The sequence below is a fragment of the Oryx dammah genome, unplaced genomic scaffold (genome assembly GCF_014754425.2).
Source record: "Oryx dammah isolate SB20612 unplaced genomic scaffold, SCBI_Odam_1.1 HiC_scaffold_27, whole genome shotgun sequence".
Lineage (NCBI taxonomy): Eukaryota > Metazoa > Chordata > Mammalia > Artiodactyla > Bovidae > Oryx > Oryx dammah.
This window is the reverse complement of record NW_024070211.1, coordinates 31,206,585-31,222,306: the sequence shown is the minus strand read 5'-3', so window position 1 is coordinate 31,222,306 and position 15,722 is coordinate 31,206,585. Positions and strand designations below refer to the sequence as shown.

Sequence of the window (15,722 nt, the reverse complement as noted above, 5' to 3'; positions counted from 1 at the left end):
TTAATTTCATGGCTGCAATCATGAGGTATAATTATAGGTACATGCGATCTGTCTGTACATGCAATGACTGGGATGAGTCTCTGGGCAATGATGCTGAGTAGAGACCACAGCCCAGAGTTTACATAGTGTTTGACTCTATATAGCATTTCTGACATGGAACATTTTAAAAATGCAGGCCAGATTAGTAGGGTGAGAGGGAAGCAGGAGGGAAGTGGGCAGAGCTATAAAAGGGCCACAGAGCATCCCTGTGTGGTTAGAACCATTCACTGTCTCCACTGTGAAGGCAGATATGTGAAAACGCATATGTGGGATAAAACTGTATAGAACACGTATAGATGAGTCTCAGTAAAATGGGAAATTGAATACGGCCAGTGGATTGTGTCAAAGTCAGTCTCCTGGGTATAATAGTATGCTATAGTTTTACCAACATTGGGCTTCCCTGGTGGCCCAGATGGTAAAGAATCTGACTGTAATGCAGGAGATCTAGGTTTGATCCCTGGGTGGAGAAGATCCCCTGGAGAAGGGAATGGCTACCCACTCCAGTATTCAGGAGAACTCTGGATAATTCCATAGACTGGGGAGCCTGGTGGGCTATAGTCCATGGGGTCCCAAAGAGTTGAACACAGCCCAACGACTAAAAATACTTCAACTTTTACCAATATTATCACTGGGGTAATGGACGAGGAATCCCTCTGTTTTTTTTTGCTTAATACACACGCAAACCTACAGTTCTGCCAACACAAGGTTCAGTTTGAAAGGAAAGGCCAGAAAAAAGCTCAGAAAGCTGTTCAGAGGACGCCTGTTGGAGCTCGGAGTCCCAGCAGCGCGGTTCTCTGCGCACCCCTGCCCAACCGCCTCTCCCCATGTTCCTGCAGCGCGTGCAGCACATCCGTATCGACGGCTCCACCTCCTCGGCTGACCGCGAGGACCTCTGCCAGCAGTTTCAGTTGTCCCCGGGCCCCGCCGTGGCCGTGCTGTCTATCACCGCCGCCAACATGGGCCTCACCTTCTCCTCGGCTGACCTGGTGGTGTTCGGGGAGCTGTTTTGGAACCCGGGGGTGAGGGGCGCGCGTCCGAGGGGTCGGGGAGGCGAGAGGCGGGGCTTGTGTGCGCTGTCCCTGGTGCTAGCGTCATGGCCCCTGGTTGTCCGTCAGCTTCATAAACAGATCTTAGGTCTTCACAGCCCCTGCTTTGTAGCAGGATTATCGACTCCATCTGATTATCAATGGGTAGGCTGACGTTCTGAAGAAACCTCCGGATCCACCTCTCCCTGAAGACGCTCAGAGAGCATAGCTGTCACTTAAGGGGAGCACGTGGCAGCCCCGGTCCCAGGCCTCTGCCTTCCCACCCTGAGCCCCTTTTATCCACCACCCCTGAGAGCCACATAGTGATGGGGCCACAGCAGGGAGACCACGGTGGGTGTTCCCTGGACACGGCCACGGTGCCCACTGGCCTTATCTGATGAGCTGACTACTGTGGCAACAGACGGAAGACATTTGTTGGGACTTGTAAAGTTTTCTCCTCAACTCCAGCAGGAAGGTCTTTCCCTCCTGACGTCCTGACTGGGTGTGGCTCTCACTGCCACACACTGGCAACGGCCATAACGATGACCATGGGGGGCTTAGAGGCGGAAGGCTTCTCAGAATAGAAACCACGGCTGGTGGGTTTCATTGTTCTTTGTAGGGTTCACCACGGTATAAAAAAGCCACCCTACCCCCTATCCTATCTGGCCTCTGCCAAGGTACAGTATTTTTATCTTTAGAAGATAACTTTTCATTCCATGGAGGAAGACAGAAAGTAGGCCGGGTCCCCTTTGTCACGGCTGGTGGCAGAGCTGCAGCTCAGCCTCTGTCCACAGTGCCCAGCACCGGGCCCAGCCCTGGGGAGCCATCCACAGCCGCAGCTACAGATTGAGTTCCCCGAGTTGCCCAGTGCTGTGTTTGCCTCTCCCTTTTGTCAGACGACAGGTTGTGGGCAGAGGCACGCAGGCCCCCAGCCCTGTGACACACGGGGAGGAGGCAGGGCTGTGATGGACCGAGCAGCCTCGACCTGCCTCCATCCCGCCCCACGCCCCGCAGGTGCTGATGCAGGCTGAGGACCGGGTGCACCGCATCGGACAGTTGAGCTCCGTGAGCATCCACTACCTGGTGGCGAGAGGCACGGCTGATGACTACCTCTGGTGAGGCCGCTGGCTGGCCCGGCAGTTGGGCTTGACACCAGTGATGTATTTTCTTTGCTCCCTGAGAGCCTCTGCTTTGGGGGAGCTCTCCAGGGACCCACACAGAAGACTCACTGGTAGTGCCCTCCCCCTTTCATCATGACCCTGTCTGGCCCCCTGCGCAGCGTTACTGTGACTGCAGTGGGGTGGGGGAAATGCAGAAACCTTGCAGGAATGAGTACTTGGCTCCTTCCCACTGACCTGAGAAAAGGGAGGAGAACTTACTGGGATGAAATGTAGGTGAAATTTTATTTGTAAAACACTGTTCCCAGACATGAAGGCTCTTGCTTAGACAGGAAACGCCCCCGTTGTCCCCTTGTGATGTCTGCTGGTACCATAAGGCCACATTTTCAGTGCTGCTGCTGGGCCATCCAAAGAAGGTGGCTCACTTGGGTCATGCAGTGCTTTCTTAGCAGAACTGGGATAAAGTTTTCAACTCTATGGAGTTTCATGACCATTACCTAAGAGAAAGATCTCAAAATGCTCCCTCCCAGTGCCATTTCTCCCTTCCTGATAATAAGTTTCTTGATTATCTAATCTGTTTCCACTGCCTACCTCTGTTTCTAGCATGATGACTGAGGCATCTGACCTTTACTTTGTGTGTGGCTAGCTTCTTCTTCCCTGTCTCTGTTAGTGGATTTGTTATTCAGGCAGCTCATAACAGCACAAGGTCCAAAATTTTGTTGTAATGGCATTTATTTCATACACATCTCCCAGCAGAAAGAGCTTTGAGTCTGATATCTGAGCCCTGACTTGGTTTGTTTACAATAGAGAGGAAGTAGGTGTTTCAGGACGGGTGTTCGTTCCTGGAGAGCTGCAGAGATGTGAGACAGTAAACTGTCCCGTAAGCTCGGGGCGGGGGTGGGGGTGGTGGTCTTGTAATCAGTCTGCTGGGTCCATGCACTGCAGCTCCTTTCTTCCCCAACAGGCCCCTGATTCAAGAGAAGATTAAAGTTCTGGGTGAAGCCGGGCTCTCTGAGACCAATTTTTCAGAAATGACAGAAGCCACAGATTACTTCCACAAGGTAACACCAGCCATGGCTCCCTGCTCTGGGGCATCCTGAGGTTTGGAACAGGAAGGTGTGAATCACTCCTGAAATCTCCCCCAGACTGAGAGCCGAAATAAACGGCTGCAGTCGTTCTCAGGTCAATCCAAGTGTGCATCCCTTTATGGAGAAGTGCTGACATTAACTCCTGCTGCTTTTCACATACCCTTCTAGATCCTCCTAAAACCAGGGCCTCCAAATGCTGCCATCAGGCCAAACTGACAAAAAACTCCCCTGTGCAAACTGCTAAATTGTTGCAAAAAGTACATAGCACCACTCAGCAGGCTGGCTGAACATGTCCCCAGCCCACAATGGGGACTGTTTCACATAGGGTGTTGCTTTCATGTACATATTTTCTCCTCTGTAGCTGCATTTTATTCTCAGTGTCTCCCCATTTTATAAAGGGGTGAACAGAGATTTGCATAGGAGTAAGACTAGCCCACAACTGCCCTGCAAATCTCTGTTTACCCACTCCAATATTCTTGCCTGGAGAATTCCATACACAGAGCAGCCTGGTGGGCTACAGTCCATGGGGTTGCCAAGAGTCGGACACGGCTGAGTGACTAACACTTTCACTTTCACACAAGCTGGCCCACAGTCACGGGTCACGTGAAGCCAGCTCAAGGCAGAAGGCTTCCGGGCTCAGCCAGCATTCCCTGTGTGACGGCCTCTATTATTATCAAGGAGAGTAAGAGGCCCATGAGCATCCTTCCGTGACCGGCTCGGCCTTGTCAGAAGGGCTGAGATCTGTTTGCCTCTGGCGAGAACAGCCTGGGCCTAGCAGGCCTGCCCTGGCCTACCTCTCCAGCCCCTTGGCGGCCACAGCCCTTCTTCTTCCATTTCTGTGAAACAAGGAAGAGAGGAGTGAGAGGTGCAAAGACGACCAGGGCTGGTCTTCATTCACCTGCTCAGGTGGTTGACGAGGAAGGTGAGAATTCAGGAGGTCCTAAGAGGATTGTTTCTAAAGAGTGAACTTGGACAGAGGTCTGAGCCTTGTGCTGAAAGGCAGCCTTGCTCTTCAGAAAACTGAGGTGCAAGCATCAAAGCTGAGTTTAAATCAACACAGTCTTGTAGGTGATTCTGACTTGTCTGAGGGTGTGATCTTTACGATTACTTAAAACTAAATTCTTTTTTCAGGGTGTAATTATTGGGATAAATTAGACTCGGGGTAGATATAAATTATAATATAAATTATCCTTACAGTTAATAAGCCAATTTTTAAAAACAACTTTATTTTTAAACTTTTTAAAGAACTCTCTAATTCAGTTGAATAATGACTGTTTTGACAGAGCCTTGCTTATTATTTGCCCTTTAAAAAGAAAGAGCCTTATTTTTAAAGGATTCTCAACTAATAAGAATAGGTTTATTTATAACTCATTTATTTATACTGGCCTGACCCTCAGTTGCTCTGAATTAATTAAGAATTTCTGCCTAAAAGTACAAATGCGAGATAATACAAACGGAGCTTATCAATATTTATTTTGATTAGTAATTAAAACTGAAAACTTCATCAACTGTTAGGACAAGAAAATGTTGCCTCCTCGTATAGGAGCCAGAAGCAAAAAAGGTCATGTCTGCCTGCCTGCCTGCTGAGAGGGGAAGTGAAATATTTGTCTGATCTTGAAATTTGCTTCCCTTTGTGTGTGCTCCAGATTAGCACAGAGCTTTGCCGTAACAGACGCCAATGAACGTGGACAGCTACTTCTCTCTGGAGTAGGCTGCCTTGTGAGCAGCATTTCCTTGACTTTTAGTTGCCCAGACAGAAGCTTGATGAGGGTTATCGTAGAGGGGGCACATGGCTGCTATGAGCCTGATCTTAATTACCTTTAATGTCATGTCCCATCTGAATATTTGGGATCCTGAATGGCGAGCGAACGTAGGGCACGGGTTACTGAATAATCTAGAGTCCTTGCAGGATCAGTTTTCAAGGATTTAGCATCACCGTGGAAGGCTTTCATGAAAGCAAAGAAAGAGTGGCTAGTTGGGTTGAGACCTGACTAGCAGGTCTCAACCTGCTAGGGCCTGGAAGCAGACTTGATGAGGTAGACAGAGGGTGCCCAGTGACGTGACAGGAGAATCTTAGTAGAGGACCATCTAGAGGGAAAAATCAGGCCTGGGCCAGATCTGTGGGCAGGTGATGTGGGAAGAGGCCTGAGGCAGGAAGTGCAGTGAAACCATTTCAGGTCCAGGCAGGTCCAGAGCCATGTGGCCCAAGTAAACAAACTGCCTCCGAGGTACCTAGGAGGGACCAGAGGGAGAAGCCAGCCTTGATGTGTAAGATACAGAATCAGGACACCCCCGAGATCCCAAGCCCGGGGGACTGGGTGAGAAGTGGGAGACCATCAAAACCAGGGAACGGGAGCTGGTTCAGAGATGTAGGATTGAGGTGAGACATGGCTGTGGTTTTTAGACAGGTTTGGTTTTATGGACCTGTGGGAAGTCACTGGAGATACCGAATATGTGCCTCTGGGTTGAGTGATGGTCAGGGCTGGGAGTTGAGACAGAGCAGAGGTCAGCAGAGGGGTGAGAACGAGCCCGTCGTGTGTTGTGTTCGTAACCACTGGGTATGATTTTAGCCCTACACTGTTGTCATCAGCACACAGGCACAGTTGTAATCACTGTAAGTTTAGGGTAGTCAGAAATGGGTGCATGTATCTACTTATCAGTACGTCAAGTGTGTGTTTTATAACCACTCTGAAGATTAGGTATAAACCATGGCTAAACACACTGATTTGGGGGTTGACTTAGCAGTTTAACTAGCCTCTTCGTGGAAAAAGGCCTTGGAGGAAGTGAGAGCTTGGGAGCTGTTTCATCATTGAAATAGCGATTTGTAAAGTTAGAAGGGAGAAGCATTCCCAACATAAATTAGTGTGAGAGCATGTCCTTTGTTGCTTTCACAACCATTTCTTTTTTTTTTCCCCCAACAAGCAGTAGAGAAGAAGCCAGACATGAAGGCAGTAAGGCTGCTCGAGTGATAAATAGTTTACTGAGCTGGTCCCACAGAGGTGGAGGAAAAGTCAGTGTTAATGCCTGGTTACTGATGTCTTTTCTTCCTCTGTGGAAGGACTCAAAGCAGCAGAAGATCTACGACCTATTCCAGAAGTCCTTCGAGGAAGACGGAAGCGATATGGAGCTCCTGGAGGCAGCCGAGTCCTTTGATCCAGGTTCCCAGGACACGGGAGACACGCTGGATGAAAGCACATTGACGGGCAGCCCAGTGAAGAAGAAGAAATTTGAATTTTTTGATAACTGGGACAGCTTTACCTCTCCTCTATAAGAGGAGGGGGGGGGGAGCATTAAAAATCATGGAATTTATTAAAATAACATAAGGCTTTTTATTTTTTTTGAAGCGTATGCTCCTCTCGTCCTTACTTTAGTGTTGGTCTCCGTCTCCAAGCCCAGTGGGTTACCAGGCCAAGTGTCAGCATTTCCTTTCCTTATGTGTGGGTTTGCCTGGGTTTTAATTAATCTTAGCTTGACCTACCGAGAAACAGATAGTAGGTCGTAGTAATGGTGAATCATGTTCTTTAACAAGGTGCTTCCTCCACAGCCCCTGAAATCTAGATTTTTTTTAAATGTATTGATTCAGCAAATATTTATAGAGCACTTAATATGTGCCAGGCCCTGTTGTAGGTGCTGACAGGGGTTCACTAAACAAAGAAGGAAAGTGCAGGCATTTGCCAAGGTCATCATATTAACAAGAAAGGCAGTATTTTTCTATGAAGAAAGGTAAAGTAAGCTAAGTGTGTAGAGCAGGGGTTGACAAGCTTTTTCTATAAATAGCCAGAGAGTAATTAATTTTGCCTTTATGGGTCAGGATGTTTGTGTTGGAACCACTCAGCCGTGCTGCTCTGGTGCAGAATCAGCCATGGACTATCCGGAAACAAGTGACTATGGCTCTTTTCCAATAAAACTCTATTCCAGACACTGAATTTTGTACTTCATATAATTTTCATATGTCATGAATTACCATTCTTCTATTTTCAACCATTTAAAAATGTAAAAACTGGACTTGGCTCACAGGCCCTACAGAAACAGGCAGTGAGCAGAATTTAGACCACAGACCATAGTTTGCCAACCCCTGGTGTAAAGTAATACCGTCCAATAGAAACAAGACATAAGGCACATATGTGATTTTAATTTTCTAAAGAGCATTTTTAAAAACAAAGAAGGACCAACTTAGTAATACTTTAACCCAGTACAGTCAAGGTACTGTCATTTCAACATAATCACTATTACAAAATTAAGAAACTTTTCATTCTTTTTTGGGGGGTGGGGCTCCACTAGGTCTTCGTTACTTTTGCACAGGCTTTCTCTGGTTGTGGCGAGCAGGGGTACTCTTTGTTGTAATGTGTGGGTTTTTCATTGTGGTGGCTTCGCTTGTTGCGGAGCGTGGGATCTTGGCTCGTGGGTTTCAGTAATTGTGGCACACAGGCTCAGTAATTGCGACTCATGGGCCTTAGAGCTCAGGCCCAGTGGTTGTGGCACACGGGTTTAGCTGCTCTGAGGCACGTGAAGTCTTCCCAGGCCAGGGATCGGAACCAATGTCCCCTGCATTGGCAGGTGGATTCTTGTCCCCTGTACCACCAGGGAAGTCTGAACCTTTTCATTCTTTTTTTCATACCAAGTCTTCAAAATCCAGTGTATGTGTGACACTCATACCAGCACATCTTAGTCTGAATATCCACATTTCCAGTGACCACTTGTGTCTGGCGGCTCCTGTCTTGGCACCACAGCTTTAGAGAGGGGAGAGAGGAGTGGAGTAGCACGTGAGAAGAGTAAGGCGATGACATGGAAGAGAGAGACTGAGTCCAAATGGCGTAGCCCTTCTGGGTCCTGGTAACGGGTTGATTTTTTAATTTCATCCTGAACATGAAGTCACTGACTGGTTTTGAGCAGGCGTATGAGGCAGTCTGATTATATTTTGAAAAGATCACCCAGTTTGATTGTAGAAAATAGATCAGGAAGGATGAGCAGAGGGACCAGTTGGTAGGAGGGGCTGCTGAGCTCTAGCCACTGACCACAGGGGACACTCTGGGGTGTGGTTGAACAGGGAGCAGTGTGAAGGAAGTGAGTGGTTGGAATCTGGATGGATCTTGGATGTAAAGCTGAAAGGATTTGTAGACGGACTGGCCGTGGGCATTTGAGGAAGGTAAGAGTCAATTCTGAGACCTGGAGGTTTGGCCTCAGCAAAGTGCTAGTACTCTTGGCCACTTTGAGATTAAAAAGATGGGAGCGAAGGGGACTTCCCTGGTGGTCCAGTGGCTAAGACGCTATTCTCCCAAAGCAGGGGACCCAGGTTCAATCCCTGGTTGGGAACTAGATCCCACACTACACAGCTAAGAGTTCACATGCCCAAACTAAAGATCCCACGTGCTGTGCAATGAAGATTGAAGATCTTGCATGCCGTAAGACCCAGCACACACACACACACACACACACACACACACACACACACACACACAAAGGTGGGAGAATAGAGTTTGGGGGGCAGGGAGAAGTCCAGGGTTGATTGTGGACTAACCAAGTTTGAGGTGGCCCCTGGACAAGCTGTGGCAGTCCTGGCGACTCCTGCCCAGCTTCCCTTGGAGGAGGAGCTTTCTGCCCAACTGTGAAAGTATACTCAGCAAATAGCCTCCACTTGACCACCACTTCCAGTGAGTCTCAGGGTGCAGAGCACTCTTGATTACACCTTTCAAGGGGCAGCCTGCATCAGGGACTGAGCGAGGTGGGTCTGATGCAAGACGCCACCGGCGGGCGGTCTTCACTGCACAACTCCCACTTCACACTGGGTTGTCAGCCTCACAGCTCACCTGCCTCTGCCCTGCTTCCTCCCACTTCCTTTCACAGGCCATCTCTGATAAGCCTCTTGCGTCCCAAACTCCATCTCAGTGTGTTTCTGGAAAACCCAGCCATAGCAAGTTTCATCCAAGCAGACATGTTCTGTGGGCAGTAGGGTATCTGAGTCTTCTAACTCTGCCTTCCCCTGATGTGAATGGTGTCTATGGTCATGGGGACTCATGAGATCATCTAGGGGGTTGGTGGCTTCAGGAGCAAAGCAGATCTGACCCAAAGCCGAGCACTCCACATATGGGGTTGGGAAGAGGAGGATCCGAATGGGAGTCCAAGAAGTGGATTTTTTTTTTTTTAAGTGTTTCAAAAATGAAGGCATTGCTGCTCTAATTGATGTTGTGCAAAGCCAGGGGGCAGGTGTAAGTGCTGGCTTGGAGTGAGCCCCGCATTTGCTGGTGTGGATTCTTAGGTCTAAATGATTTTTTAAATTAATTTTTATTGGAGTATAGCTGATTTACAATGATGTGTTTTCGTTTCTGCTGTACAGCAAAGTGAATCAGCTATACACAGACATGTATGCTCTGTTGCTTCCATTGTGTCCAACTCTTTGTGACCCCATAGACTATAGCCCACCAGGCTCCTCTGTCCATGGGATTCTCCAGGCAAGAATACTGCAGTGAGTGGCCATGCCCTCCTCCAGGTGGTCTTCCTGACCCAGGAATCAAACCTGCATCTCCTGTGTCTCCTGCATTGTAGGCAGATTGTGTACCACTGAGTCACCAGGGAAGCCCCAATAACATATACATATTATCCCCCTGTTTTGGGATTTTCTTCCCATTTAGGTCACCACAAAGCACTGAGTAGGGTTCCCAGAGCTATACAGAAGGTTAGGCCCGAACGGTTTTGCACTGTGCTGCAGATGTGGGGTACTGACCAGGCCGATCACTTTTCATGTACGGACACGGTGAACCCCAGCCCTGAGGCAGGTAGCTGCATTTTCACTGTGTAGAAGCAGAAGCTGAACCAAGGGTGTCTCAGCTGGGAAGAGATAGAGCAGCGTGGCAGCCAGGCCCCCTCTAGGGCCCACTCTAGGGGTCAATGTGCCACTTGGCCAGGGCAGGAGGCCCACGATGCTTGGTGAGGCAGGGAGATGGTGAGCAGTGTGTTAGACAGTCTCCCTCCCGAGGGGCTCAGCCCTGGCCGTGAACCTTGCCTGGTCTCTCTGCAGGCCCCCAGTCGGCTCTCTGCTCAACAGACTAGGATGAGACCCAGGGATGTACCCCTTTCTATTTCTTTGTGCACCCTTTCCTGGGCTCCCAGACCACTGCAGTTGAGAGAGGGGCTCTTTGGGGGCCACCCAGCCCCCTCACTGCTGTTCAGGCTCTCTGATCTCAGCACAGTCTGGGCTGAGGGTCACGTCCTCTGTAACCTTCAGTCTCAGGGAATAACTAGGAAGACGCTGACCTTGCTGCTTTCTGGGGTCAAACCTGGCCTTTGATGACTGCTTCCTATTAATCACCATTATCAATTTGCTGCTCCTGACTTCCCCTCAGGGTCAGAGCTCTTCAGAAAGTCCACCGGAACACCTAAGCTTAAGGGGCATGAGATGCTTCTGTCTTTCTGAGGGATTAGCAGCTGAGGCTGCACCTGCTGGTTTATCCTGCCACTGAATTCCCTGTTGGGGCCCCAGATCTCCATGAATAATCAGGACTTTGGTTTCCTCATCACCCACTGACATAAGAACTACCTGTGGTTGTCTGGAGAAAATCCAGGACCAAAGGCCTGGGAGAGAACTCCTGCCAGGGCTCTCCCTTGGGCCACCTGAGGTTGTCTCACACTATCTCACTCCCAGCTTTGCATTTTATTTTTTAACTTTGAGAGCTGTTCCTCCTGACCACATTTGTCTTTAACAACGAGTAATCTTGTTGGAAGCTTCCAGAGGACAAACGGTCTACCTAAATTTTACTATCATTTCCTCCCAAACAGGAACTTAAGTATTTTTCTAAGAGTGATTAACATAGAGCAGAGGCTGCTGTTTGATCACATCAGTTCAATTGTTCAGTTGGGTCTGACTCTTTGCAACCCCACGAACTGCAGCACGCCAGGCCTCCCTGTCCATCATCCCCGGAGTCCATCCAAACCCATGTCCATTGAGTCGGTGAGGCCATCCAACCATCTCATCTTATGTCGCCCCCTTCTCCTCCTGCCCTCAATCTTTCCCAGCATCAGGGTCTTTTCAAATGAGTCAGCTCTTCGCATCAGGTGGCCAAAGTATTGGAGTTTCAGCTTCAACATCAGTCCTTCCAATGAACAGCCAGGACTGATCTCCTTTAGGATGGACTGGTTGGATCTCCTTGCAGTCCAAGGGACTCTCAAGAGTCTTCTCCAACACCACAGTTCAAAAGCATCAATTATAGTCCAACTCTCACATCCATACATCACCACTGGAAAAACCATAGCTTTGACTAGACAGACCTTTGTTGACAAAGTGATGTCTCTGCTTTTTAATATGCTGTCTAGGTTGGTCATAACTTTCCTTGCAAGGAGTAAGAGTCTTTTAATTTCATGGCTGCAATCACCATCTGCAGTGATTTTGGAGCCCAGAAAAATAAAGTCAGCCACTGTTTCCACTGTTTCCCCATCTATTTGCCATGAAGTGATGGGACCGGATGCCATGATCTTAGTTTTCTGAATGTTGAGCTTTAAGCCAACTTTTTCACTCTCCTCTTTCACTTACCTCAAGAGGCTCTTTAGTTCTTCTTCACTTTCTGCCGTAAGGGTGTCATCTGCATATCTGAGGTTATTGATATTTCTCCCGGCAATCTTGATTCCAGCTTGTGCTTCCTCCAGCCCAGCGTTTCTCATGATGTACTCTGCATAGAAGTTAAATAAGCAGGGTGACAATACACAGCCTTGATGTACTCCTTTTCCTATTTGGAACCAGTCTGTTGTTCCATGTACAGTTCTAACTGGTGCTTCCTGACCTGCATACAGGTTTCTCAACAGGCAGATCAGATGGTCTGGTATTCCCATCTCTTTCACATAAGCTGTATTAAGTCCCTTCATGAGCAGCAGCTCTGGAGAGCCAATTACATCACTGCATGGCTGTTGTCCATCTGCAGTGGACATGTGAACAATGCAGATATGGAGAAGGGTCAGTCATGCACCAGGGAGCCTGTTGGGAGCTGGCCCAGTGGGGACAGAACCTCTGAAAAGAAATGCTAACAATCCTACAGTAAGTTTGCCCATGTGATTTTTGCTGTCCTGGGAGCTCATTAGTGGTAAGAATACAGTCTCTTCATTAAGGACAAATTGCTGAAATGAGTCGAGGCTCCGGAAGCAAAAAGGATTGGGATCATAGTCAGATCCTGCGTTTCAGAAAGAAGCGTTTCTCTTCAGCGTGTCCCAGTGCCTCTCCTTAGCCCCTGCGTGATGCCCTTAAATCACACAGCTTGAGAAATGTTCAGAAGCCCTCTCCCATGAGTCTGGACATCCCCAGTTGCTGCTGTTTGGTCAAGTTCTTTCATTGCTTAGGACCTCATTTCCTGCTTCCATTAATAATCACTTCTCACTCCAGGAATGTGGCTAAGATACGAGGGGTATGCTTCAAAGTAAAAGTGAATGTGTAGGTGATTCTGAAACATACAGTGCCAGTTGGAAGAATCACTTCCAAATCAAATTAACAGATAACCTGCTGCATTCATCCCAGGGCCTGCCTTTGAGATACTTCCAGGTGTCAGGTCAGTGCCTGCCAGTGGGAGGGTGCTCAAGTTTGAAACCATTCTTCCTTTGTGGTCTTAGTATCATTAAGATGGCCTGTTGAGCCACTATCTGAGGCCTCCAGTTAAACTTCAGTTTCAGCTACTCTGGAGAAAAATCCCCCCTCCCCCCAAGATGTCTCTGAAGTCCTCCAAAGCAAATTTCATTTACCCCATGCAGCCTACATATTTTAAGTTATACCTCCCCAAATGTATCTCTGAAATGTGTTGAGATCTGTCCAGCTATTTCTGTGTGATTTGGTAAAAGATATTTGGACTTATTTAAATAGTGAATACCTTTGGGTTTAAGGAAGGATTTCTACACTAACTTCTTTTCCTCCTTCACTCTGCAGTTCAATCCAGACACGTACACCACCATCCACCATGTTTTCTGGAAATGTCAGTTGGTGCGAAGAAAATCTGGGGGCATCTCATCCCACTCTTGTCCCTGCCAACAATGTTCCCCCGAAAGGCCCTCTGCAGCTGTCTCTGCCTCTCCTCACCAGGTTGTCAAGTGAAGTCTGGTTCCCTGAATGACCCTGGTTAATTTCTGCCTCGAGGGCTGGCATCAGGAAGACTCTGAGAGGCAGTAAGGAATCCTGCTGGCCTCAGTCCACTTGTGAGTGAATTAATCATGTCTTTTGCTACTTGGTCTCCCACAAGCCTTTTTCTAGGTCAGAGGGAGAGCTGAGAAACAGCTGGAGGGGCTGTGCCCTCACTGCTGACTCTTGGGTTTTGCCTTATCTGTGCATTCTTATCTATTGGAAAGGATATTTTCTGAAGCTCTTTTCAAGTGAATTTTAAACTGCAAAGAGGATGAAAAGAAGTCCAATCTTATTTTTTCACCCTATCCTCTGACTTCTTACCAAGTTCAGGATTACAAGGTTAAAAAAAGGCTTAGAAGCTAAAGGAGGATTCACTGACAGTCTCTCATACCTAACTTTTATTTAGGTGGTGTGTTTTCCAAGGGTAGGGGGTTTCTCCAAGAAGAAAATGGATTCCTTATCACAGCAGACAGCATTGACAAGCCTGTGAGTCATAGTCTTTGGGGTATTATGATACCCTCTGCCTACACGCTCCCTACCCCAAACCATTCAACAGATACGTTGAGTACCAGGCACTCTTACTCTTCTTTCTAACCTTTTTTTGGGGGAGGCTAATGAAATAGAATATGCCAAAGAGTTCATGAAACAAATTTACAATTTTAACAAAATATAAAATAAACACTTGTGTAACCATGACCCCAAAGTTGCAAATACAATATCTTCTAGAAGCTTTATTGTTTTGCTTTTAACATTTAGATCGATAGTCCACCGGAAGTTTATTTTGGGGTACAAGGGGTGAGATAAGATCAAAGTTAATTTTTTTCTATATGAAGATGCAGTTATCTCTGCACCACTTATTGAAAAGCCTGCCCCTTCACCCACTGCTCTATTCATTATTATAAATTCTACATAAACATTAATCTAGAAATGTTTGAATACAAAAATGAAAGTCCTAGATCCCCACCCTACTCCCAGCCCTATTTCCTAGATGTGATAACTCTTTGGGATAACTCAACAATTTGGGATGAAGCCACTGGTAACTTACTCCCTATGCAAACAAATCTGTGTAAATATACATAAAATTTGTTTTTATAAAAATTGTATCAAACTCTTCCTACTGGCAATGGCTCCTTTTATTATACATAACATATTTGACCATTGTGTCATATTGATCTCCCTTATCCCTTTTAAGAGTGGCCAAGTAGGGACTTCCCTGGCAGTCCAGTGGTTAAGACTCTGAGCTCCCGCTCTAGGAGTCATGGGTTCCATCCCTGGTTGGGGAACTAAGACCCTACATGCCATGCAGTAAACGTGGAGACAGAAGGGAAGAAGGAAAGAATCCATTTCTAACACCCAATTCTTCCCAGGTGTCCAGGCCTTGGCAGCCTTGCCTTCCTCTTGCTAGTCAGTCCCTCCCAGTCGAGCTGGGCCCACAGCACTCTCAACAGTCCTGTGCAGACTTCACTTTCATCTGTGGCCACCAGTGAAGAGTGAACAAAGAGCTCTTCAGGCACAAAGTGAAAAAACAACCAGGGGCCCAGGACTCTGGGATGAGCCCTTTCTGTCTGCACCATGAGATGAACGTAGGATGTTGCATGCACCTCAGATTTCTTTCAAAAATAAAGTGTTCCATATGCCCCCAAGAGAACTGGTTGATGAAACAGCTAAAAGCACTCTTCCCTGGAAGCAACTTTTATTTATTTTTATGAAAGCAAAAAGTGAATTCTGTTGGCTCTGGTGGAGTGGGAGTGACTCAGCAGAGCTTTTGACAGAGACTTTTATGGGTACATATCACCATTAACAACTTGTACACCTGATGGTCCTTTAATGGGGATGAGATTTACGAGCCCACAGATAAGATAAATTGAGACTCCTTGCACAATTCTCTGAAGCCACTTAGAGCTGATTTCATGAGAGTGCTATTTGTACATCCTCACGCTTGCTATTTAAAGAGAATTGTTTGGTTTTGAAAAAATTGCTCTGAACGTGAACAATTTCCTCTTATAATGGAGTGTCTCATTTTCAGCCACTCTATTGCATTTCTACCTAAGCATTCTCTCTTCTCTTGCTTTTTCTTTCTCTATCCCTCTGAAGGTCAGAGACAGGGGAAGCTATACAGAAGATGGGGTGGGAGGTGGTAAATACACTAAAAGATGATCTAAACTAGACCCTAGACCCAACCCAGGAGAGCTCACCTCAGCTCAGGCTGCCCCAGTGCCGGGCTGGCTGTCCTTACCCAGCTCCTGCTTGACCGAGAGGCACAGACTGGAATAGCTGGAATAGAAGGACCGTGAGACTGCTTGTTCTGCTTCTTTTTATTTTTTTGGCTGGGCCTGTCCAGAGATTGAACCCAGGCCACACC

At 47.5% G+C, this 15,722-nt stretch overlaps 1 protein-coding gene across 2 annotated transcripts in view; it reads left to right on the top strand.

Moving 5' to 3' along the window:
• The window catches only part of SMARCAL1 (SWI/SNF related, matrix associated, actin dependent regulator of chromatin, subfamily a like 1), a 53,972-nt gene extending 46,776 nt beyond the window's left edge, over positions 1-7,196 (top strand). For both annotated transcript variants that reach the window (XM_040228493.1, XM_040228492.1), the window contains 4 exons: positions 876-1,058; positions 2,079-2,179; positions 3,147-3,243; positions 6,329-7,196. In XM_040228493.1, coding sequence (XP_040084427.1) covers positions 876-1,058; positions 2,079-2,179; positions 3,147-3,243; positions 6,329-6,541 — 594 coding nt within the window. In that variant the 3' untranslated portion in view covers positions 6,542-7,196. The remainder of the gene's footprint in view (positions 1-875; positions 1,059-2,078; positions 2,180-3,146; positions 3,244-6,328) is intronic.
• The last annotated feature ends 8,526 nt before the right edge of the window (positions 7,197-15,722 follow it).